The sequence below is a fragment of the Glycine max genome, chromosome 5 (genome assembly GCF_000004515.6).
Source record: "Glycine max cultivar Williams 82 chromosome 5, Glycine_max_v4.0, whole genome shotgun sequence".
Classification (NCBI taxonomy): Eukaryota; Viridiplantae; Streptophyta; class Magnoliopsida; order Fabales; family Fabaceae; genus Glycine; species Glycine max.
Window position 1 is genome coordinate 5853505 of NC_038241.2, and position 26269 is coordinate 5879773.

The following is a 26269-nucleotide window of genomic DNA, read 5'->3' on the forward strand; positions in this document are numbered from 1 at the left end:
TATATAACGACATTAATTATTCTATAACATAATTGTTTATTAACTCAGTTGGTTAGAACATCGTGTTAATATCGTTCAAATCCATGAAAATCTTAAACCTACAAGAGTTAAGGTGTCTTCAACTAGAATATAATTCAAAGACTCCTACTATTTGGCGAGAAGATAATCACTTTGTCTTAACCTATCTTATATCTTATCAAGAGAGGTTTATAAAAGTCAATAATATTATATATTTGGGGTACATGTAATCCTTAGTTAGTAATTCTCTTACCTTTATGGCTTATTCTTGTTTAAGCATCAAAGTCTTTTTAGTCGTAAGCGATCTCGTTGACTGGGAATAAAAACATAAAAATAAAAGTATCAAATCGAAAGCAAACTAATCTCAACAACTTGCTCAATGGTCTGTGTGAGGAGCATGTGAAAGCTCCCTTTGTTCACATTGGAATAAATCCCAAAATAAGAAGGAAGAACTATTGTTATTTATAGGCTATTATCAAAAATAGTTTGTATAGAATAATTTATAGGCTATCATCAAAATGCATGAATCAATTAGGATGAAATTATTTTAACTTAACGAATGATAAGTCAAAATCATATGTGTATAATTGCATTAAATTAAATACTCGGAGAGAAAATTAATTGTCCATAGTATTTCTATAAGAATTACAGAATAGTTTTAGTTAAAGTCCCATTTTTTCGATGAACTAGAGGTTAAAACCAAAAAAAGAAAAAATAATAATAATGTATATAAGTTCAAATTATTCATACCTCTAATATAGTATTTTTAATATTAGTGGTTTCAGATTTTAAAAAAAATACCACATTATGCATTATTTCCCTTACCCGAAAAAAATTAAAAATTAAAAAAAAATCTGAAAACTCAATAACTTCATTTTGTTTTTTTTTTAAAGAAACAAAATATTTTTAAATTATAAAATACGTATGTCATAAATTGTAATAACTTAAAATATATTTAAATTTATGTTAAATATTATGGATGTGACACTTATATGTGAAAAAAATATATAAAAAATTAAATATATTTTTCATACTTGTACTTTTTTTTATTAATTTATTGGTTTAATTATCCATTTAGTCTCTATAGTTTATAAACTTATCTATTTTAATCCCTATAGTTAATAAGTGATTTTTTAGTCTCTCTAGTTTATCTTTTAATTTTCAATAGGTCTCTACTGGTACTTGTCCAGACCTTTTTGTTACTCTTCTCGCATTGCACCACTGATGACAAGTGTGTTTGCTCTTCTCGCACCACACCGCAAAACTTCCTTTGCATTTTCAATTAGAAAATCCTGTTGTCAGCTTGCTTGTCATACCTCGAAAGAATTTGGTCATGAGCAGAAGTGGGTCTTCATTTCTTTAAACGAAAGAAAATCAATCGAGTTGTAGCAAAAATCAGCGACAACTTACTTTCCTGAACTGCTGACAGAAAGAATTGAATACGAATCATGTGGAACAGGAGTACTAATGTGCTTCTTCCCTTGCTTGACAGGTAATGGTTCAAAAAAATCTCTCTTGGGTCTTCTTGTTTTTGACAAGGAGTTGTTATTTCCAAGAGATGGATTTGCAGAGTTGTTTAATTGAAAATTTAATAGCTTCAATTCCCTTTCAATTACAAATATGGCAAAATGCTCTCTACTGTCTAATGGAGTTGGTAGAGGAACAACAAAAGGAAAAGATCTAGCATCAAACTCACAGATAATAACACTATTGTTGGTTCCAACAGCTACAAGATATGGCTGCAAAGTATGTACAACCATACAATACACCTGCCCCAAAAGTTAGAGGCAAAATTAAGTTTGACCAAACTCATTACTAGGTAGAGTCAACAAAAAGAATGGGAAATTGGGCATGGAATAATAAGGGCTGGGCTCAAAATTCAGCTTCTTCTTTGTTAAAGAGGATTTATTGGGCTGAGGAATGATAAGCATATTATACAACATACAAAAACTGATTGAAGTAAAGTTTTCCACACATTTTCTTATAGGATTTTCTAATTGAAAATGAAGAGGGAGTTTTGCGGTGTCGTGCGAGAAGAACAAATACACTTATCATTGATGCAGTGCAAAAAGAGCAACGAAAAGGTCCTGAGAAATATTATTTAACGGTATTCAACAATTTAACGGTAAGGACCTATTGGAAATTAAAAGATAAACGACACGGACGAAGATTAAAATGGATAAGTTTAAAAACTATAGGAACTAAATGAATAATAAAACCTAATTTGTTTTATTTAACTACCAAAATTTGAAATTTGTTAATGTTTAACTTTTTACCCTCGCATGTGTCAAAAGATAACATGAGAGTCTAATATAGTGTCACACTTACAAAGTATAAACTTAAAACAAACAACAGTGAAAAAAGAAACTATTTTAAATTCATATCATTCAATAATTTTTTTTTTCAAAAACATTAGTTCATTTTTTTAATTAATTTATTATTTTTTTATTACAATAAGTAATATTATAAATTAAATGATGATAATAAAACATATTTTAAATATTGTTATCATAAAATTCAATAAATTTCTCATTCATGAAAAGATGAACTTGCATTTTGTCACTGTATTCTAAACTTCTAACTAATTTCTTTTCAAAAACAGATCAAATTAAATAAATAAATTAAAAACAAATAAAGAGAACACAATGTCAGATAGATGCGAACTGACATGGGTGATTTTGTTGGATAAGGAATAACCATTGGATGAAATAAGATCTCTTCTATAACTCTAATTAGCACATTTTGTACTAACGAAAAACAAACCCAAGAGTTGAAGAAGAATCAGAGTTCAGAATCCATGGCAGGTGCTATAGTAAAGTACGGAATCATAGGAGTAGGAATGATGGGTAGAGAGCATCTTGTGAATTTGTACCATCTTCGCACCCAAGGCGTGGCAGTTGTTGCTATTGCTGACCCTCATCTTCCCTCTCAACAACTCGCTCTTGACTTAGCACACTCCTTTACTTGGCCTCTCAAGGTATTATGTCTTTTCTTTTATTAATATAACAAATTCATCTCTTGATTAAATTTCTCTGGATATATTATATTATTATTATTATTATTTTGACTTGGATATAGAGATACTATTGATGAGGTTTCATTTATAAACATCTAAGTTCTATCTGCAGTTATCTGGGCAGTATTTGTAGTTTGCTGATAGTTTAATTAAAAATTAACCATCAATTTAGTCCCTCGAGTATTACCCTCTCTCCTTAGTAATCCTTAAAGTAATAAAAACTATATAAGTAATCCTTCAAGTATTACATATCTTTCAGTTTAGTCCCCAATTTGAAGGGTTTTTCAATATTTAGGGGGACTACTAGGCATTATTTCTAATACTTGGGAGATTACTTATTAAAATTATTTTAAGAACCATTCAGGAGAGAGGGTAGTGCTTCAAGGATGAAATTTAAGTTTATTACGTTTAATTAAGCGGACAGTGCTACATAGTTAGGTGAATGAATGAATAAATGACCTTGAGTTGAAAGTTGTGAAGGTTTTCTCAGGTCACCAGGAGCTGTTGGACAGTGGACTATGTGATGTTTTGGTGGTATCCACTCCTAACATGACCCATCATAGGATTCTTATGGACATTATCAATCATTCCAAACCCCATCATGTACTGGTAGAGAAGCCCTTGTGCACCACAATCTCACACTGCAAAGAGGTTTGTCATTCCTTCCATGAAATTGGCCTAACTGTTAGAATGTAATTTTATAAGGGTTTGTAAATATTTAATTCTCTTTCTTTGCGCTCTCTATCAGGATGGAGGTACCAACTATACTTGTGTCATTTCCTTTACTGTTATCATGTGAAAGCGCAATTTTGATATTAGATGTATTACTTCATAAACAAGTAATGTGTGCTTGGCATAAACTGTTTTTCCTTTGACAAATGAGTATTGTTATAGTTGGATGCCTTACAATTAGCTGGGGAAGGTAATGAGTGCCCTTCTGTTAGGAACCAAGAATTGAAATAAGAAAAGAAAGGATTTTATTGACCAGTAAGAAAAGAACCCAAAATAAGAGAGAAAACTCTACTTCAACCCTTCACAAAGGATCACAAAGTGCTAATGCTCAATCTACAAATGATCAGATCTCCCTCTCTCCTATCCTTCTTCCCCTATTTATATCTAATAAACCCCTCTAACTAACTAACTAGCTCATTAACAAACTAACTTTCCCTTCTCCTTATATCCTAACACCTTCAGTAGCTTGTACTCTTTCTGCACTGAAGAAGAAATAGAAGAAAGAATAAATAGTGATAGTTTGGTTCTTTGTTGTCATGGTAAATACTAAAGAAAATAGAATTTGCTTCTTGATCTTTACAAAAAAAGGAGTAACTAACTGATTGTATTGTGTTGTGTGCAGTGTGTGTGTTTTTCATTTAGTTAAGGTAGACTGGATTAAATGTGTTGTAAATTATTTTGGAAAATATATAATTGGAAATCTTGATTAGGTAGCAGGGTATTGAATTATGCCAATTTTTATCCTCTAATGAGTATTTGATAGTGCACTAATTTATTGTCCTTGTGTGTTACTTTGGATTAGGTTGTCAATGCTGCTAGAAAGAGACCTGATATATTGGTACAAGTTGGACTGGAATATAGATACATGCCACCTGTTGCAAAGCTGATAGAAATAGTTAAGGGAGGAAACCTTGGACATGTCAAAATGGTAGCAATTCGGGAGCATCGGTTTCCTTTTCTGGTTAAGGTTAGATTTTATACAAACTGAAACTACATTACATGTTTTTTTGTTCTCATAGTGAGAAGCTGAAAAGTGATACTCGTTATAGGTGAACAATTGGAACCGGTTCAATATTAACTCAGGGGGCACTCTGGTAGAGAAGTGTTGCCACTTCTTTGATCTGATGAGACTGTTTGTTGGTGCAAATCCTGTTCGTGTGATGGCTTCTGGAGCTATTGATGTTAATCACAAGGATGAAGTATATGATGGAAAGGTAGATTAGATGCTGCACTTGAGTTACAATAATTCAATGACCAAGCTTCAAACATTAATCTTTCTATTAATCTGTATGATGCCTTGACTAGTTGATTAGTACTGATTATAATCTCTGTATAATGTTCTTCAATCCTAAAAAGGAAATATGCACTGAGTTTGGTTTCATTTGTTCTATAAAATGCATTTAAAACCAGATAGTCTTCTTGAATAGTGAATGTAATAATCCTGAAGAACCATTAAATTAAAATCTGAACATGTTTTGGGGGAAAAATATATATTATGTATCTTTGTGCACCCATCACTCACAGGCTAGGGAGAATTTTAGAACTTGATATGCGATTATTTGAAAGATTTGGTTAGAGAGAATTGAGGTTCCGTGTTATTTGTCCTTTGTTGGTGAGGATATAGAGATTATGACTTTTTCCTATATGAAGATTAAGGTATATTCTGTTTTACAATGTTCACAATTAAGGACTTCAGTTCTTAAATTGTCACAGTTCTAAGTGGAATATATATCATCATATATGAGCTTCTGTGCGACAATAGTAATTAGCATGGGGTTTTCTCTAAACATTGTTGTTTCATATTATTATTCCTATTCAGTAGTTTGCTTTGGGCAGGTGCCAGATATCATTGACAATGCATATGTTATAGTTGAATTTGACAATGGTTCTCGAGGAATGCTTGACCTTTGTATGTTTGCTGAAGGGAGTAAAAATGAGCAAGAAATATCTGTTGTCGGTGATATTGGAAAGGTAAAATTCTCTCCCTATAATCCATTCACTGTTATCTTCAATTGTATTTCTTGTGGTAAGTTCTTGATTAAGATACAATTAAGCTTGATGAATTATGCTTCAGTGCAACTTTTCAATGATAGGGTGCATGATTTAAAACTATAATAAACAGACAACCAGTCTTTCTTGCACGAGTTTCTTTCATACGTAAATGTTATCAAGATGTTATCATGCTTTGCATCTCAGCTTAAACCATTCATAACAGGGAGAAGCCTTTGTTCCTGAGAGTGTTGTGCAGTTTGGTACCCGAGAGGCGGGGCGAGATGGTGTCCAGACTTTGAAAGCTGAGGATCACAGGATAAAGTGGGTAGCTTCTCTGTTAAATATTTCATCAATTAACTAAGCTTTGAGATGGTGAAATGAAATTAAAATGGTTCTTAATTCTTATTATTATGAAAAAAAACTTTTGTTGTCTGGATTTTCATTTTGTTCTTTTGGTTGCTACAGATATGATGGGTTACACCATGGGTCTAGCTATCTGGAACACCTTAACTTCTTGTCTGCAATCAGAGCAAAAGGAGAAAAGGCTCCTAGTGTAGATCTCCAAGATGGATTAATATCTGTTGCTATGGGAGTTGCAGCACAGCTCTCTATAGAATATGGTCGATTTGTTTCTATTCAGGAAGTTATGAATGAGTGCAAAATTTGAGTGTTGCAACTTGGAAGTGAGAGTAATGGTTGTCTCTGCTGTTATGTGTTCTTTGACAAAGGGATGCTGTATTGTTGCTATCACTGCCTCAAGAAAAAGTGCAAAATGATTTGTGAAATTTACATTTCTTCCACCTAAACTTTAGTCAATTGGTAACTTTAGCTCCTATGTTTTCTGCAACTCATTTTCTGTAAACTGAAACAGTGGAATGTTAGGAATCAGAGCTGAAAATTTTAGCCAAATACACGAGCTAGAATCTTTTCTTGGGAAGATGTGATGCATATACATGTTTAAACCGTTGCCTTGATGTTTTAGCCACACAAAAAAAATGCTAGAATGTTTCAGCAAACGAAGTTAAATCCATTCTTCTGTAATGTATGGTATCGGTATGATGAAAAAAGAGAATTAAATCCATTCTATGGTAATGTTCATTTCATTATCCATGAAATAAAGGAAAAGTTCATCTTTGATTGTCACCCTCTGCTGTTATGTGTTCTTTGACAAAGGGATGCTGTATTGTTGCTATCACTGCCTCAAGAAAAAGTGCAAAATGATTTGTGAAATTTACATTTCTTCCACCTAAACTTTAGTCAATTGGTAACTTTAGCTCCTATGTTTTCTGCAACTCATTTTCTGTAAACTGAAACAGTGGAATGTTAGGAATCAGAGCTGAAAATTTTAGCCAAATACACGAGCTAGAATCTTTTCTTGGGAAGATGTGATGCATATACATGTTTAAACCGTTGCCCTGATGTTTTAGCCACACAAAAAATGCTAGAATGTTTCAGCAAACGAAGTTAAATCCATTCTTCTGTAATGTATGGTATCGGTATGATGAAAAAAGAGAAATTAAATCCATTCTATGGTAATGTTCATTTCATTATCCATGAAATAAAGGAAAAGTTCATCTTTGATTGTCACCCTCTCTTTCAGCAAAATATAGCATCTAAATCTTCCGTGTCAGTTTTTTTAGAATGTGTGTTATGGAGAGCTGATGGAAGTCAAAGCTTTCTACAAATTTATGAACTAAAATAAAAAGGTTTATAACTTTTCACATAATAGCTTTAAACTCTTCGTAATAACCTCTATATACATGGAATGTATGGATATACCACGTGTGTTGTGCAAGCAATTAACATGTAATATAGGAATGTAGGATGCTTCGTGATTTAACGAAAGGACTAACATGAATGACGAATTACTAATTTAGGAACTAATATTTTCATTTCGTTAAATTTACGAAATAAAGTGACAATGCTTGTCAAATTCAAGGACCAAGAAGGAGGTTTATTCATTTAATTGATAGCCCTATTAATAATGACCTCCACCTAAAGCTTGCCATTGGAACCGTGAATAGCACACGCAATGAAGAGCACATGAAATCTAGGTCAAATTTGATAGCCTAAAACAAAATTACCCTCGACCATATTCTTGAATACATGTCCTAATCTACACCCAAGTAGAAAAATAAAAGAAAATGTAAAAAGTATTTGATGTAACAAGAAAAAAAAAACAAATAAAAGTTGTTAATGAAGCACTTAAAAACGCTAGGGTGTTGACATATCATTATTCTTGAAAAAAAGTTTACCACACTTAAATTTTTCTGAGTGATTCTATATTTCAAAATACACAATAACCTTGATTAATATAGAGAGAGCATATGTGAGAACATGTTTTCATTATAGAGAATAATTAATCATACTTTCAAGATGATTTGACAAGATATCGTTGGCCAAATCATCGCCACTCAATTAAGGAAATACCAGCACATTAATTCATTATGAAATCAAACATCCAAAATGACACATTAAGAAAATAGTTAAAATTTTATGAAAACTACAAAAACATTTTAAAACATGCATTACGATTTTCAACTTATTTATTATACTATACCATTTACCACTTAAATAAAATAGGAACGAAAAAAAAAATCATGCTCATGGTTTTCTTTAATTTTTCATCTCGCTCAAAGCTCATGGTCAAATTACCCACACCAACGCAGGGAGATTGCCAAACAACAGACCAGAACATAAACGGATTCTAAAATAATAATAGCACGATATTTGCCGTGATGAAAAAGTCGACGAAAAAAATAAATAACAATTCCGGCACATAGTAAAAAAACTCACATCATTAATCTCAGCTGTTCTTAGTACTAAGACAAGATTTGGGGGGAAAAAGCATGATTCAGGCGTTCAAAACTGACGATTTTCCTAAAGTCTACATATAATGCACTCCAAATACTTGGAAAATGAAGCAACATACGATAACTGCAACAAAATCAACGGTAGCGACGAAGGGAAAGAGTGTTGTTTCTCTTCCAGGTTGCCCTGCGGGATGGACGATTTTTGTGGTAGAGATGTCCTCTGCCCCGTAAACCCCTGTTACTTTTCCCAGCAGAAGTGAGGCCACGCAGTTCCCTGTGTTTATGGACTGGGTTGCAGAGCCAGTTGATTCTTGGATCATTTCTAACAGCGCTGTGGGCAACATCCACCAGAATGACCTCAAAATATTTGTAAGTCGAGTCCTGTAACAACACATAACAATAGAATCAGTCCAACCAGTCAGCAATTCATATCCAGGTTTCACTTTCAACAATGCAAAGATAACATACCTCATTCACCCAGTATGAATTGAGAACCCTGAGGCCACCCAACTTCCTTCCAGCTCGCTCCTCGGCAACAGACCTCTTGCTGCGCTGAAATTTCAGTTGAGTAACACCTTGGTTGGTGGGCTTACCATAAACAATACCTTTTGGAACTGGTCTCTTCCGGCCACCCCTTCGTACACGAACACGGTAAATCACATAACCCTGGAATGTTACAAGATCATAATCAAAATCAAGATTCAAATGAAGCAAGGTGCAAATACTCTACCAGGACTGGCCCAGTTGATAGTAATGGACAAAGGCATAAGCAAGGTGCAACTCAACCATGCATTACTTACAAGGTTTCTGCCTGTTACAGGAGCAAATTTGATAAAAAGAAAACTTGCTTGATCTAATGATGTACAGCTCATTCTACTGTGGCTGGTCTCAGGAAGCATCCAATCATTTGTACATATGCAATTTCCAAAAGACAAAATACACATGCCTCTGTAAACCGCTTAACCAGCACTCTAGTGTCTTCCACTAAATTATAAATATTATTTTACCAAACTCAACTATGCATTACTGACAAGGTTTGTTTTTTCATAATTCCAATAGAGCTAAGCAGTCATGTCACATTTTCACAAACAATTTAAACAGGATAGGAACTACATACAATTCTTGCTGCTTTGGTGAAAAACTGTACCAATTGTTACATAATTTTTTTAATAAGGAAATTTGCTTAGTCTAATGATGGGCAGCTTGTTCTACTGCAGCTGGTCTCAGGAAGCATCCAATCATTTATACACATGCAATTTCCAAATGAGAAAATACATATGCTTCTGGCCACCACTTGACCAGCACGCTATTATCTTCCAGTCTCAGAAATTTACCTAACTCAATTATGCATTATTCAAATGATTTGTTTACCCTGAATACTAATGTCACAATTTCACAAACAATTAGAAAAAATAAAAAATGAATTACACGCAACTCCCACTGCTTCGGCTGTTGGAGGATTGGGGCAAAACCATCCAGCTAAGAATGAAATTTATTTATAGGTAAACACTTCCAACAAATTTCCACCAGGATTTTTTTACAGAAAACAGTTTAAATATTACTCTCGCAAAACCAAATGGAAATAAATTTATCAGGTGAATAAACCCCAAAAATCATGTCAAACAAATAAAAATTTCTTCACCTGCTTAGCCTTGAAACCCAAGCGGCGAGCCTTGTCTGGGCGAGTAGACCTTGTCAAACGGACAATAGAAGGTTGCTGGCGGTACTCCCAGCACCTCACCCGCTGCAAGAATCTCATAACATCAGACTGCTTCTTGCGCCATAGCTCCGAAACATACTTGTAAGCACCTATTGCAACATATTCCAATAAAATAATCAATTTTCACTCATTCCAAAACAAACAATGCCTAATTTCACTTGAATAGCAAAAATGCTATGAAAGAAAGGCTCAACCAGCATAACCAATAGAAATCAGCCTTACAAAAAACTAAATAGGAACAGGTGACAACGCCTCCACACAAAACATGAACCTTACATATATCATTAACCATTAATTCCATTTAGATTGATAGAGAAAAAGTTAAGGCTAAACTTGACGCAAGCACTATAAAATTGCATAGTAATTTAAATCTCGTAAGTGCAATCAACCAAAATGATATGAACACCAAAACCAAATATGAAAAGGAAACACTAAATTCATGAATAAATCTCACATTCCATAGACAGATTTTCAACTACTTAACGTTCCTCACTATCAAATTATAAGCATCCAAAATGAAACGAAAGGAGTGCATCTTAGCATGCACAACTTGACCGTGAATACTACGAACAAAAGATCGAAGCAACACATTGATCAGAAAACCAATATAAAAGAAAGTAATGAAGGGATGTGGAGAGGAAATACCCATCGTGAAGCGCAGTCGCAGTAGCGAAAAACTAGGGTTTTGATAAAGTGTTGCTCTAAGTTTTATAGACGCCACCCCTTGCTTAACCCTAGATCAATAGATCTGAGCCGTCCGTGAAATTTGCATAACCTAAGTGCGTTAGAACCGGGTCGAGCCCGTTAGTTTTGCATGACCTAAGATCCGTAAGAAGCGGGTTGAACGTATTGGGTCGACCCATTTAACTGCATGAGTGTCATTTGTTAGTTTACTTATTGTATTTTCATAATTTTAATTTTGAATATTTTTTAAATGTATATTTTAACTAATCATAAATTCAAATTCAGGTTATGGCACATTTTTTTAAATATATATCTTAACTAATCATTTTGAATATTTTTTAATGTATATCTTAAGTTTCTTTTGACAAACTTTTAAGAAAAAAAGTGAAAGCTTCTTTCTAAACTAAAATTAATTCTCCCATAACTAATCATTAGTTAGTTGGTGAATACTCTCATACAATTTTTCTAAAAGATAAGAAGACATCTACAAATTTAACCGTGATTAATTAATAAAAATTATTTTTAATTTATGAAGAAGCTTATTTTATTTTATTTTTCTTCTTATTTTTTCCTTCTAAAAGTATTCTAGAAAAATTTACCCAAACAGACTTAAAATAAATTTTAGATGATAAATAAATAAACACTAACTCATAAACAAGGGTTAAATGAGATAATAATGAATTATTTAGACTCAATTTCAACAGTGGCTCATTTTTGTTTAAATTTTAGATGAGTCCAAATTATATTGGATTGATTGATGTGAATGCCATGAAGAGACAAACACTACTAAAAAAATGAGTTTTAACATCGTCCTATTAACATCGGTTATTTGAAAACCGATGTCGTTAAGCACTTACAACATCGGTTTTCAAATAACTGATGTTAATATAATTTTTTAAATTATTTATATATTTTAAAAAAAATCATATATTGCGTTATTAATTATATTTTAATTAAAAAAATATAATAATTAATAAACAATAATAAATTCAAAAGGTAAACATTTAAAAATTAAACTAAATTTTTAAAATGAATTTCGTAATTTTAATTTTATTATTTCATGATTATCATTTAAATATAACACATATTTATATAAATTATTTGATATTAGTTAATTTGAAAAAAAAAATGTTTTTAATAATAGAGTTTAACTTTTATAGAATTTTTATAGAATGTTAGTAAAAATAATTATATAGTAAAAAAATTAAAATTTATTATTAATATATTATTATTTAATTATTATATTTGAAAAAAATGATATTTTTATTATTTTTAAACAAATTTTTCAGAACAAAAATAAAATTATTTTCATGAGACATGGAAATTATGTTTTAAGTCTTTAAATATAGAGTTAATTATAATCCACATGTAATTTATTTTTATTATATTTGTCATTTTTTTATTATTTTTAACTTCATTTGTTAATTATGTGATTTTTTTGTTAATAAATTTTATAAAAAAATTATTTAGGAAAGAAGAAACAAAGAAAAAAAAATTATATTTAAATAGTGATGAATATTTTTGTCAAAAGTTATTTTAATACTCAATTAAATATTTTTTTTTTAGATTTACTTAATAAAACTTTAAATTTTAATTCACGAACTAAGTTTGAAAACATGAATAACATATTTGGTCTGGTATGAATTTTATTAAACTTGGGGAATATACTATTGGGATTTGAAATGTTAAAAATGCTTATTTGATATTTGAAATTAATCATAAAATTGAAATTAGATTTATTAATTTAAATTTATATAGTTGAAACTTGAAAGTCTTTAAAAATCAAAATTATAATTTAATATCACGATTTTATCAATTAATAAAAAAATATTAATTTTAATTATCTAGCTGAAAGTCTTTAAAATCAAAGTTATAATTTAATATCATGATTTATCAAATAATAAAATAATTTTTTCACGTTCTTTCTAATTCTTACTTATGTTTGTTTCAGATTATCAAGAATTGATTTTGAAGAAATATATATTACATTAAAAATTCTTGTAAACATTTTACTAATTTTTAAAAAGTTTTTAAAATTTAAAAAAGGTTATCCTATATTAGGTTCAGTTGGGTCTACGTTAAATAAGACCCGAAACCAATTATAAAAATCATGGTGTCCAATTTTTGTCAAACCAAATTCTTAAATTGGGCCTATACGTCATTTCTCCTGTAAAACCCTAAACCCTCAAATTGGTCCCACAATTACTCCCACAATTACTGCAAGAACTCAGGTGTGTATTCGCTGCTCTCTCACAATTGCCGCCATAGAACAACCTTCTTCAAGCCAACATTCCATTTCCAAGAAAAGAAAAACCACCGCTTCCTTCCAGTTACGCTCTTCCGATACGCAGTTTCCCGACACTACCGTCTCGCCGGAAGCTTCCGTCAGTTCTACCGGCACGGTTGTTTCCGGCGATTTTTGCTCCGATCGCTCTTGCTGCAGCTCCAGCCACTTTAAGGACCTCCACTCCGTGCCGTCAGATCTGCAGGTTCGCTCCTCGAAATTCTGAATTATTATTATGAATTGTTAATTTACTTTCGTAATTTTCCGAGTTATAACCTGTCCAAATTTTCCTGTGTTTAATTTCTTTATATCTATTTATTTATTGATATTCCTCGCCGATTAATGCAGACCAAGGGTTTCCAAACGGTAGAGGACTCAACCAACCGCTACTTCAAACCGTTCAGGTTTTTATTCTACTTATTTTTTGTTCGAGTTCTTTCTCATGTACGCGCACACGATCAATCTTCTAACGAAACGTTGCCACCGAAACACTGCGTATACATACATTTATTTTATTTTATTTTATTTATTTATTTGCTTCGGTTTTGGTTGTTCAGTGAAAGTAGAGTAAATAATGTCATTTGTAGATAGAAAAAAAAGGTCAATATCCTATTATAATTATAATTTGACATATACGTGATATGGTGCAGTAAAAAAATTTTCCCCATTTTTTTTTTTTTGGTGCTGATATATATGATGCTGATATATTCTTTAGTTCTTTGAAAAAGTGTGGCACTTGCGTACATATTTACAAAATCTTTTATGGAAGTCTATCCTGTAAAAATCACATCTTGAGTTTTTTATTGCTTAATTAATGTAAAAAGTCACATCTTTAGTTTTCTTTATTTAATAAAATCTATTTGACTTAACTATCAAGCACGATCAACTAGCATGACACATAATTTCTCATTTTAACGAGTGATTTCAAGCAAAATTATCTTCCAAAGATACACGTAGGAAAATTATATTTAACTCTGACAAAAAATAATTTACTTAGAATTACATTAATATTTAAATTATTAATGAAAATAAACTTCTTTAATTTATTGTTATAACAATTTAAATAAAAAAATTTCTTGCTTGTTAACATGAGATTAAGTAATTTATTGAATATGTTATTTTATTTATCACGAAATAAATATTTTCTTATGAAATAAAATAAGAATTTTTTTCTTCTTCTTAATTTCTTCAAAAGAATGGTCAACCATCAATCTCAGCCAAAGATGTGTGGGATTTTATAGTTCTTGGACACTAATCGAAATATTATGTTAGCCACGTAAGTAAGAGTTTGGGTGCAAACAACACTGTATCATTTCCGCCATATTATCCTTTATTCTTCTTCAAAGTTTGAGTGTAGCATTCATATTGATATCTGTTTTTCGGAATGATGATTGATGTAGGTGTTCATTCAGTTATTTATTTGATTCTTGCTTTCATTTTGGATCGTGCTGCTCATCATCACAGGTACAAATGTTTGTTACCAATGAATATTTTTATTACGTGTTCACTGCCATTAATGACAATTGATATATGCTATATAAATTGTGTTCATGATGAGTGAACCTTAGATTCCCGTTTGAGATTGGATGCAATGATTCTTGCGGATAGTTTGCATTAATCATTGTATTTAATCTTGAATTGTCCGTTTGGACAGTTTGGGGAGACTGATATTTTTATGGTAGATTCATGTGTTAAGGTTAAAATTATTTTGTTTAATTTGATGAAATTTCGGTAATGCATTTCTAGTTGTTCTCTGGGTGCATACTTGATTATCGGAAAATTAATTTCACCGATTTCATGTTGTGTACTTGGAGACCAATGCGAAATGCTGCCAAAATTTTGTCAAATTTAACAAAATAGAATTAACCCTGATGTATGAAGCTACCATAAAAGACGGTCTTCCCAAATGGGATAGGGCCACACCTATAATAAAAAAGTGAGATTTTCATGCATCGAATAACTTTGAGAGTATGACCGAGTTATTACTTAGATGGATCGAAGTTGGATGAATGAAAGTCGCATCAGCCCAGAATATGAGGAAGGCGTCGAGCAATTCTTACAATTTGCTTCAGAAAGAGGTCAACCGGATGAAGATGGAAAATATTATTGTCCTTGCATCAATTGTTTGAATGGAAGACGACAAATACTGGATGACATACGAGAGCATCTGTTGTGTGATGGAATTAAGAGGAATTATACGACGTGGATATGGCATGGTGAAATGACAGACATGCAGAGTGGGCAACAATCCGAACCGTTTGATGTAGAAATGGGAGATCGCTTGGAGGATATGATTCGTGACCTTGGACAAGAGTCTTTTCAGCAAGCACATGCCCCTATGTATGATACATTACAAACTGATTCAAAGAAACCTTTGTATCCGGGGTGCAAGAATTCGTTGACGCTGTTGTCGACAGTTTTAAGTCTGGTTAATATCAAACCCAGATATGGGTGGAGTGACAAAAGCTTTAGTTCACTGCTTCAAGTAGTGCACGACATGCTTCCAGAGGAAAACACATTGCCTAAAAGTTACTATCAAGCAAAGAAAATATTGTGTCCCATGGGTATGGAGTATCAGAAGATTCATGCTTGCCCGAATGATTGCATATTATACAGACATCAATTTCAAGAAATGTCGAAATGCCCTAGGTGTAGGGTATCACGGTACAAACTCAAGGATGATGAGGAGTGTAGTAGTGATGAAAACTCAAACAAGGGCCCCCCAGCGAAGGTGTTGTGGTATCTTCCGATCATTCCAAGGTTTAAGCGTATGTTTGCTAATGGAGACGACGCAAAAGACCTTACATGACATGCAAATGAGAGAAACTGTGATGGAATGCTTCGTCATCCGGCTGATTCCTTGCAATGGAAGAAGATAGACCGTTTGTATCCGGATTTTGGCAAAGAGGCAAGAAATCTTAGGCTTGGACTAGCCACTGATGGAATGAATCCATATGGCAGTTTAAGCACGCAACACAGTTCGTGGCCAGTTTTGCTAGTGATTTACAATTTGCCTCCTTGGTTGTGTATGAAACGAAAATACATGATGTTGTCTATGATGATAACGGGCCCAAGACAGCCAGGAAATGACATCGATGTTTATCTCAATCCCTTGATTGAAGACCTTACAAAGTTGTGGGACGAAGGAGTTTTAGTGTTTGATGGGTTTCGAAATGAGACATTTAATTTACGTGCAATGCTTTTTTGTACCATTAATGATTTTCCAGCATATGGGAATTTGAGCGGTTACAGTGTTAAAGGCCATCGTGCATGCCCCATCTGTGAAGAAGACACAAGCTACATACAACTGAAACATGGAAGAAAAACAGTTTACACTAGGCATCGACGTTTTCTTAAACCTCATCATCCTTACCGACGATTGAAAAAAGCATTTAATGGAAGTCAAGAGCATGAAAATGCACCGGTACCGTTGACTGGTGACCAGATTTTCCAGCGGGTTCAACACCTAAATACAATATTTGGAAAGGTCCAAAAGAAAGACAAAAATAAGACTTGCATATGGAAGAAAAGGTCGATTTTGTTTGATCTTCCGTACTGGGTTGATCTAGATGTTAGACATTGTATTGATGTTATGCATGTGGAGAAAAATGTATGTGATAGTCTCATTGGGACGCTCCTTAACATTCACGGCAAGACAAAAGATGGTTTGAATACTCGTCAAGATCTAGCTGAGATGGGTATTCGAGCGTCGTTACATCCAAGGTCTGATGGTAGAAAAATATACTTGCCTCCAGCTTGTCATACTTTGTCCAGAAAGGAAAAGTTCAGTTTTTGTCAATGCCTACGACGGGTCAAAGTTCCACAAGGATACTCTTCAAATATTAAGAGCCTTGTGCATTTGAAGGATCTTAAGTTGGTAGGCTTAAAGTCTCATGATTGTCACGTCTTGATGCAACAATTGTTATCGGTGGCCATACGAGAAATTTTGCCTAACAAAGTCAGGCTTGCCATAACTCGGCTGTGCTTTTTCTTCAATTCTATATGTAGCAAAGTTCTTGATCCTGTGAAGTTAGACGAACTGGAAAATGAGGCTGCTATTATATTGTGTGAGTTGGAGATGTATTTTCCGCCTGCATTTTTTGACATCATGGTTCACTTAATTATTCATCTAGTCAGAGAAATCAAGGACCAACTAGAGGATTCAATCACAGAAAAAGTCACTCGACGGCTAATGTTATCCCTCAGCCAAATGCAATCACAGGGACTCGCACTGCCTCCTGAACCTGATGTTGGTCCTTCAGCTGCTCGTGTCAGCACAAAGGAGAGTTGTGTTGATCCCTCAGGGAACGATCTAGACACCGGTGACTCATACAAATGTGGGTTGTATATTGAAGAATATCCTTCTCGCCTGGTTGCCCTGGGAAGAGTTTATGAGGGATCTACAACAATTCACAACATTCCTTTGCTGCATGATCAAGTTAAGGTTGGTGTTGAGGAGATTAGAGATGTAGATGCTCCCATTCCTGTACCCACTAAAGAGGTTAAGGTCGTGGGACAGACTCTTAACACATTCCTTGCTTGGCCGACACATCTAGTCAAGCGTTTATCAGAACAGGTATTTTAGTGTCATTAAATGCTTATTTTTCCAATTAAAATGTTTACTGTGATTAAATTATGTCAATTAATTATGTTGGATAAACAGGGAGCTGTGAGACCCGCGAAACCTGCAGATAGGCCGGATGATGAGGTCGATGATCCGCTATATCTAATGACATTGACCATTCCACAGCTTTTTCTGAAGCCATTGCAGGTTATGTGGGATGCTACCTTGTTTGGCCTATTTAATGAAAACTTTCCCTTGTACATAAAGCATGAAGATCTGTCTGAAATTGCACATGGTGGTCAATGTCTCAGCATATCTGTTATACAGTTGTGGATTCTGTAAGTCAATTTAGATTATTGTTAGTTACCTAATTTATTGTTTTACCTTCATGCATAATTTACTTTGTGTTAACAATAATAGGCATATGACTGAGACAAGTATGCGAGCTGGGAATATCGATGTGTATGGATTCCTCGAGCCACAGTCTATCCAGAGATCTGGCCAATCACAATTTGAATCAGAAAATTACATTAAGAACTGGATGCAAAATTCAAAACGAGATGTGTACCTAGGAGCCTACTTGAATGGGTAACTTAAACTCAACAAATGAATTTAAATAATGTATAATAGTATAATAACATATATTGGTCTCCACTGCAGTGCACATTGGCAAATGGTCGTCATTTTGCCTAAGGAAAATGTTGTCATTTGGTTTTGTTCGTTGCATAATAAGCCAGACAACTACCTCAAAGGCATAATTAATAGGTCAGTGTTGTTTTTTAATATATTTGCATTAGCATTAGTCAGGTAAATCAAAATTTTAAATGTACAATAAGAATCTATGTTTGTATTCAATAGTGCTTTGAAAGGACTTGACGATACTCAACAAAGTAAATCCAAGACTCCTGCTAGGTGGATTGTTGTTAAAGTAAGTTATTTAAACAATATGTTTTCACTTATATTTTAGTATTGTGTAGACTAATTTGTACTGAACGTTGCATATCTAAATTTCATAATGTATTTAGTGTAATAGACAAAAAGGAAGCACTGAGTGTGGGTATTACGTCATGCATTGGATGTCAACTATAATCTTAGGAAATTTCCAGAATAATTGGGAAATGGTAATTTTTAATTCACCAAATTTCATATTATTATGATTGCTAATATATTATTAACTTATGTTTTATTATATCATGCAGTATTTCACTGATCCTAGACCATTGGAACCAGAAAGATTGAAGGCGCTTCGCAACCAGTGGGCAAAGTACTATTTGAAAGTGAAAAATGAAACTTAGGACGTTTAGACAATCTTGTAATTGTAGTTTATATTTACTTACTTAATTTACAATTCATGTCTCAACATTAAATATGTTTTAAATTCATAGTAATTAGTAAATTTCTTATTGAATTTTCTGGTAAAAACTGTTTCAAAACAGAATGAAAATTATATGTTGTGTGGTCTGATTTTAAAATTTGCAGGTTATTTTTGGGATTTATTGAAAAAACAGACATCATGTTAAAAATAAATTTCTAAAACAACATCGGTCTTTAAAAAAACTGATGTGAAATGTTACTTACAACATCAGTTTTTTTAAAAACTGATGTTAAATGTCACTTACCTCAACATTTTTTAACATCGGTTTTTAAAAAAACTGATGTTGTAAGTAACATTTCACATCAGTTTTTTTAAAAACCGATGTGAAATGTCACCTACAACATCAGTTTTTTAAAAATCGATGTCAAATATCACATTTAACATCGGTTATTTTAAAAACCGATGTTACATGTCACTAACAACATCAATTTTTTTAAAAATCGATGTTGATTTATAGATTTATAACTTTTTTTTCTTCATAATTCATATCATATAACATCGCCTATTTAAATAACCGATGTTAAATATCACTTACAACATCAGATTTTTAAAAAACTGATGTGAAATGTTACTTACAACATCAGTTTTTAAAAAACCGATGTCACATGTCACATTTAACATTGGTTATTTAAAAAACCGATGTTAAATGTCACTTACAACATCAGTTTTTTAAAAAACCGATGTTGATTTATAGATTTGTAATTTTTTTTCCATAATTCGTATCATATAACATCGCCTATTTAAAAAACCGATGTTAAATGTCACTTACAACATCAGTTTTTTAAAAAACCGATGTTAATTTATAGATTTATAATTTTTTTTTTCATAATTCGTATCATATAACATCGCTTATTTAAATAACCGATGTTGTATTTATTAGTTAACATCGGTTTTGAAAAACCGATGTTAATGATACTACTTTCCACATCGGTACTTTCAACATCAACTAATAACCGATGTTGAAAGTCTTAAATAACCGATGTTAAAACCTTATTTTCTAGTAGTGAAAATTCCTAAAGTATATTTCTACAAAGTGAAATATATATTTGTCTAAAAGTAAAGTTACCAAATCGTTATACTAGAATATCATAACAATACATCTAAAAAATCTTGAGTTTTGTGTAAAGCAATCATCCAATCCATCTTAGAATCTAATGAATACAATCAACGTCTTTATGATAAGTGAACATCATTTACATATTGTGCCCGTTTGTTTAAGTTAAAAAAAAATACTTTTAATAAAATAATATTTTTTTATGTATTTGTCTAAATTATTTTTTCTTTAAAACGAAACAACTTTGTATTTTTCTCAAGAAGAAAAACTTATTTACTTTTTAAAAAACATTTTTAAAAAAAAAAGAATTATTTACAAAAATATTTTTTAAAATTTAAACAAACTCGTTTGATTATCAATTAGGTGCAATCATTACTTATTTAAGTGTTAGAATGCCTTTTACGGATTTATTGGCAATGCATTTGCCGTTCTAGAGAGTTATGCCACTCTCAATAGATCTCGGACCTCAATCCACAAAAAGTGCACTTTGGTCTACAATACTTGAAGTTGGATATAAGTCAACTGTCTTCCTTCAAACGCATCATTGGTGTCATATGTGAGAATATGATAAATTTAATTCCAACTTTGCAGGGTCAATTCTCAACTTAAGGCCACTTTGGATGAACATTTGTAGGAAGTGAAATTACCTCACAATATCCATGTTGCTCTTGCTCCATCGTGGCCTCCACCACTAGTTGTACGTACAACTTGTGAAGCCATAGTCAAGAATGGGGTCTCACTGGTTGATCCCAAGGACAAACTCACACACTAGCTTCAAGAGCATATAGTTGACTTACAACAACCTCCAAAATCACCTGAACTACTTGGGAATGAAATTGAGCGACGTATGAGGAAGTTAGAGCATACAATGTCCCATAATCAAATGCCTCATCCACAATATTGGCCACATTGTGAGTTATCTTATAGTATAATGTTGCAGCTCTCAATTAGCACACATTAGTTTTGTCTAGATGGAAGATGGAAGATTAAAAATAAAAAATAAAAAAACTAACTAGAAGCTACTATTAAGGGATTCTCAAAGATTATAACTTGTTGTTGGGTGGAATACTACCACACTCTTAATTTTACAAGGAGAGCATGAAACAATGTTGCACATGCACTAACATCTTTAGCTTTCGTTTATAATGTGATATGTACTTGATAAAAGAAATCCTATACCTGGTGGACCATTTAGCGCAAATGATGTAGAGTGTTTAATTTCATTTCTTGAACCACTTGACATGCATCCATCCTAAGCTACAATGAGTAGCTTTCACGTTACTTTGTTACAATAATATGTATTGAATTGAAGAGATCCCATATAAATGGACCTTTTAGTGACAAATGATGTTAGTATTTCACTTCTTCAACCACATGATGCACATCCATCCAAAACTACAAAGAATAGTTTCCACATTATGACATTATTTAGCCATTTGACGTGACAATCTGAGAAAAATGTATGTAATTGATGACAAAACAAATACGTTGGTCGAATTTGTATTAAAACTTTATTAGAATAAAATAATCCAATATTCTCCCAAAAAGACTGCACGAGAATAATAAAATAGTTGTTGATTTTGAAACCGTGATAAGGGGTAGAGAAAAGAGAGGAAAAAAGAGCCAATAACACCGTATTTGTTTGGATGATTGTTATATTTGAATATTTTTATTTTAAATAAATTGATAGAAAAATTAGCTATAAATTTTAATCAACACAAGAATTATTTAAAATTGCTTCTAAATCAATTCTTCAACATAAAATTAAATCTATTCAAAATTTATTTTTTTCATAAGCAAATATGTAAATATTTTTATTTGAAATCTCATCAATTGATATTTTTAAGTGATTATTTAAAAGACTTAATGACACTTGGTACATTAAATTTTACTTTAGTTTCAATTTAATATATTGAGTTTAAAAATTTTCATTTTAATTATTTATATTTTTTAATTGTATTATTTTAATACTTTCTAAGTTTTCATTTAAAAAATTAATATTATATTAACATTTAAATTTTGAAATAACTTTTAATATTGCGGTGATTTTTAATATTCATTATTTTATTTTTTTTGCACACAAAATATTGATATTGATAAAGATATGAGTTTGACACACAAGTTGTGAGCTAACACCCCCACATCATATGTAATACAATAAACCCATTTGCCACCAGCAAACACAAAGAACCCCAAGCTTACAAGAATCGTGGCCAAGATGAAGCAACACGCGCAAGATCTGAGCATTTTTTTTTCAAATCTGAGTTTTTTTGTTTCAGATCTGAGCTTTTCTCCCACGCACATCCCCATTTGAACTTCAACCGCTCATCCTTCCGCAACTTTGATGTTGTGTTCATTGTTGTTCTTGTTGGCGAAAATTGCAGCGAAAACGAAAAACAGAGTTTCAGGAGTTAGTTCAGAAGTTAGTCTATTTCATTGAGATTATTGAAAACAATGATTACAACAAGTATTTATAGCCTAAAGTTAAGTAACTAACTTTCCTAACTTCTAGGCCAAGTAACTAACAAACTAGTTACTCTAACAAACTTGTCCTAACTATACGGTTAAGACTAACACATGAGTAATTATGGATTAATCTCAACACACCTCCCTAATCCATAATCTCTACACCAGTCAGACCCAGCTTCCTTCTGAGTTCTTCAAATCTGTCCAGCTTCAGAGCTTTTGTAAAACCATCTGCAAGCTGATCCTGAGTAGGGCAATACACCAATTCAATCCTCCCACTCATCACCTGTTCTCTTATGAAATGAAACCTTGTTTCAATATGTTTTGACCTTCCATGTGACACTGGATTCTTGGCTAGATTGATTGCAGATCTGTTATCAATTAACAACTTCTGAGGCTTCTGCAACTTACACTTCAACTCCAAGCATAATGATTCTAACCATACCAGCTGACAAGCTGCATAAGTTCCTGCAATGTACTCAGCCTCACATGATGATAATGCTGTCACTGGTTGCTTCTTTGATGACCAACATATGGCTACACCATTAAGCATGAACACATATCCAGATGTGCTTCTTCTGTCTACTCTGTCACCACACCAATCAGAGTCTGAGTAACCAATGAGATCCAGCTGATCCTCACCTCTGTTTGCAGGAAATACCAAACCATAGTTTGCAGTGCCCTTCACATATCTCAATATCCTCTTGGCAGCTATCAGATGTGATTTTCTAGGCTCATTCATAAATCTACTGATGACACCTACTGCATAGCAAATGTCAGGTCTGCTATTGCATAAGTATCTGAGTGAACCTACCAGTTGTTTGTACATGGTTGCATCAACTTTCTCCTCTTCACTACATTCTTCCAGTTTTGAACTAGTTTCACAAGGATTTGAGATTGACTTACACTCCATCAACCCAAATCTGTCCAGTATCTCAAGCACATACTTCTGTTGATGCATGATCATCCCTTTCTCTGTCTTCACAAACTCCAGACCCAAGAAGTATGACAATTCACCTAGATCAGTCATCTCAAATTCTTGGTTTAGGGTAAGCTTGAATTCCTTTATTTCTTCAGGATCACTTCCTGTTATCAGCAAATCATCTACATACAAACAGATGATCAACATTCCTGAATCCTTTGAATTCATCACATATACACCATATTCAACTGTACACTTCTTAAACCCCAGTTGAATTAGGAATTCATCAATCCTCTTATTCCAGGCTCTGGGTGCCTGCTTCAAACCATATAAGGCCTTATGCAACCTGTACACCATACCCTCCTTTCCAGCTATCTCAAACCCTGGTGGTTGAGTTACAAACACTGTTTCTTCTAAAGGACCATTTAGGAATGCAGATTTCACATCTAAATGGTATAAAGGCCAATTCCTCAAGTTTGCTAGTGCCATTACTAGCCTCACTGTCTCATGTCTGGCTACAGGTGCAAATACTTCGTTATAATCAATTCCTTGCTTCTGAAGAAACCCTCTTGCAACCAGCCTTGCCTTGTGCTTTGACACACTTCCATCTGGATTCAATTTGGTTTTGAACACCCACTTTAGATCAATTGTTTTCTTATTCTCTGGTAGTTTTACTAGCTCCCAGGTCTGATTCTTCTCAATTGAACTGAGTTCTTCCATCATTGCCTTCTTCCAGACTTTGTTCTTCAAAGCATCTCTGTACTCAACAGGCTCAGCATCTGCTAACAATGCAAAATGAATGAGATCACCCTCATCACTCACTGTATTTTCCAGTGCTCTTTCACAATCATCCAGCCTCCTAGGAACTTGTCTAATCCTCTGAGGCCTCACAGAAGCTTCATTCTCCTGTGGTACATTACCATCCACTTCATTATCACCTTCATCTTCTGATTCATCACTCGAATCAGGGTATATGAAGCCTTGTTGAATCTCACTGCTGTACACTGGTGTCACCTGCCATTTCCAGCTTTCAGATTCATTCACTATCACATCTCTGCTAATATGCACCTTCTGAGTTGTAGGATCATATAGCTTATAAGCACCAGTTGGGTGGTAACCTATAAGTATCATGATCTCACTCTTATCCTACTCGTCTGAGCCGGTCATCAACTTGAACCATTGGCTCTGCAGAAGAAATTGCCACATCAGTTTTGGGGTGAAGCAGTTTCCACACCAAGCTTCCTCTGGAACCTTCTCCAGCTTCTTTGTGGGACACTTATTGAGGATGTATGCAGCTGTGGTAACTGCTTCACCCCAAAACTGATGTGGCAATTTCTTCTGCTTGATCATGCTTTTGGCCATGTCAAGTAAAGTTCTGTTTCTTCTCTCAGCAAGCCCATTATGCTGTGTTGTATATGGAGCTGTCACCTCATGCACAATACCCTGACTTGTGCAGAATGCTTCAAAATCTTTTGAGGTATATTCACCTCCACCATCTGTTCTTAAGATTTTAATTGACTTATCACTCTCCTTCTCAATTAAAACCTTAAACCTCTTGAACACATCCAAAGCTTCACTCTTCAGCTTTAGAGTATACAACCACAACATCCGAGTAAACTCATCTACAAAAGTGATAAAGTACTTGCTGCCACCTAAGGAGGGCACTTCAAATGGACCACAGATGTCAGAGTGTACCACTTGTAATGCAACACTGGCTCTCTTAGGTGCTTCAGTCACAAATGGTAGCCTACTCTGCTTGCTCTTCACACAAATTTCACAAATTTCCCTTCTAGCGTTCAACTTAGGCAGGCCATAAACTAAATCTTTAGAATTCAATTCACTCAGACTTCTAAAGTTTAGATGACCATACCTCATATGCCACAAAGCCTCAGTTTCTTCGCTTGTAACTCCAGACATGCACATCATCTTATCACTGGAGATGCTGCACTTGTAGGTCCTGTTATTTGACAGATTAGACTTCAGCACCAGATTCTTCTCTGCATCAAACAGTTTCAGTGAATCACCATCCATGGTTACTGAAAAACCCTTCTCCACCAGCTGACCTATGCTCATCAAGTTGCAATTCATTTCTGGAACATACAAGACTTTTTCAATTATCACCCTCTTCCCATCATTCCCTCTGATGACAATATTTCCAATTCCTTCAGCTGCAAGCTTTCTATTGTCAGCAAGCTTGATACTGGTTTTCTTGCTATTATCAAAGCTTGTTAACCATTCTCTATGTGCAGTCATATGATTGGAACATCCAGAATCAAGATACCATTCTTCATTCTGCACCTTATCTTCACAAGTTGTAGCCATCATCAACACAGTATGAGGATCTTTGCCCTGAGCCACATTAGCTTCTTCATTATTCTGTTGATCCTTCTTGAACCAACACTCATCAGCAAAATGTCCAGACTTCTCACAGTTGTAGCACTGCACTTTACTCTTATCAAACTCCTTCTTCTTGTTATGACCTCTGTCAGAGCCTCCTCTTTTAGAAGATTCAGCTTTGTCATCAGTCTTGGCCTTCCCATTATTAGACCAATTTCCTTTGCCTTTTCCCTTCTTCTTGGAGTTCTTTGAATTTCCTTCCTTCTTTGAAATTTGTGCTTGCAGTGCTTGT

General features: G+C 33.4%; 3 protein-coding genes and 1 long non-coding RNA gene across 6 annotated transcripts; 3 read left to right on the forward strand and 1 right to left on the reverse strand.

The window, feature by feature from the left end:
• The first annotated feature begins 2683 nt into the window (after window positions 1-2683).
• Window positions 2684-7112, forward strand: LOC100791851 (inositol 2-dehydrogenase 2). Of its 3 annotated transcripts, XR_001388262.2 has the most exons (8): window positions 2686-2995; window positions 3515-3685; window positions 4569-4733; window positions 4816-4980; window positions 5603-5737; window positions 5982-6079; window positions 6224-6530; window positions 6976-7112. XR_001388262.2 is itself a non-coding variant. In XM_003525830.4 (7 exons), exons 1-7 carry the CDS (start codon window positions 2816-2818, stop codon window positions 6423-6425), a joined length of 1116 nt encoding a protein of 371 aa, XP_003525878.1. In that variant the 5' UTR covers window positions 2684-2815; the 3' UTR covers window positions 6426-6667. The 3 variants fall into 3 exon arrangements, 2 of the variants coding, with proteins under 2 accessions (XP_003525878.1, XP_006579641.1); XM_003525830.4 differs by lacking the exon at window positions 6976-7112 and having other exon boundaries at window positions 2684-2995; window positions 6224-6667; XM_006579578.4 differs by lacking the exon at window positions 6976-7112 and having other exon boundaries at window positions 2684-2995; window positions 6015-6079; window positions 6224-6667.
• A 1320-nt stretch (window positions 7113-8432) lies between these two features.
• LOC100306052 (putative 60S ribosomal protein L15) lies at window positions 8433-10994 on the reverse strand. Its single transcript, NM_001249875.2, has 4 exons — window positions 10937-10994; window positions 10214-10380; window positions 9040-9237; window positions 8433-8952 (listed from the first exon to the last, which is right to left on the reverse strand). Exons 1-4 carry the CDS (start codon window positions 10938-10940, stop codon window positions 8707-8709), a joined length of 615 nt encoding a protein of 204 aa, NP_001236804.2. The 5' UTR covers window positions 10941-10994; the 3' UTR covers window positions 8433-8706.
• A 1597-nt stretch (window positions 10995-12591) lies between these two features.
• LOC106794965 (uncharacterized) lies at window positions 12592-15521 on the forward strand. The gene is made up of 4 exons (XM_041015805.1): window positions 12592-12612; window positions 13207-13464; window positions 13608-13663; window positions 15488-15521. Exons 1-4 carry the CDS (start codon window positions 12592-12594, stop codon window positions 15519-15521), a joined length of 369 nt encoding a protein of 122 aa, XP_040871739.1.
• A 2251-nt stretch (window positions 15522-17772) lies between these two features.
• On the forward strand, window positions 17773-18289 carry LOC106798763 (uncharacterized). The gene is made up of 3 exons (XR_005891749.1): window positions 17773-17835; window positions 17923-18161; window positions 18244-18289. It is a non-coding gene; the product is annotated as an uncharacterized lncRNA (long non-coding RNA).
• The last annotated feature ends 7980 nt before the right edge of the window (window positions 18290-26269 follow it).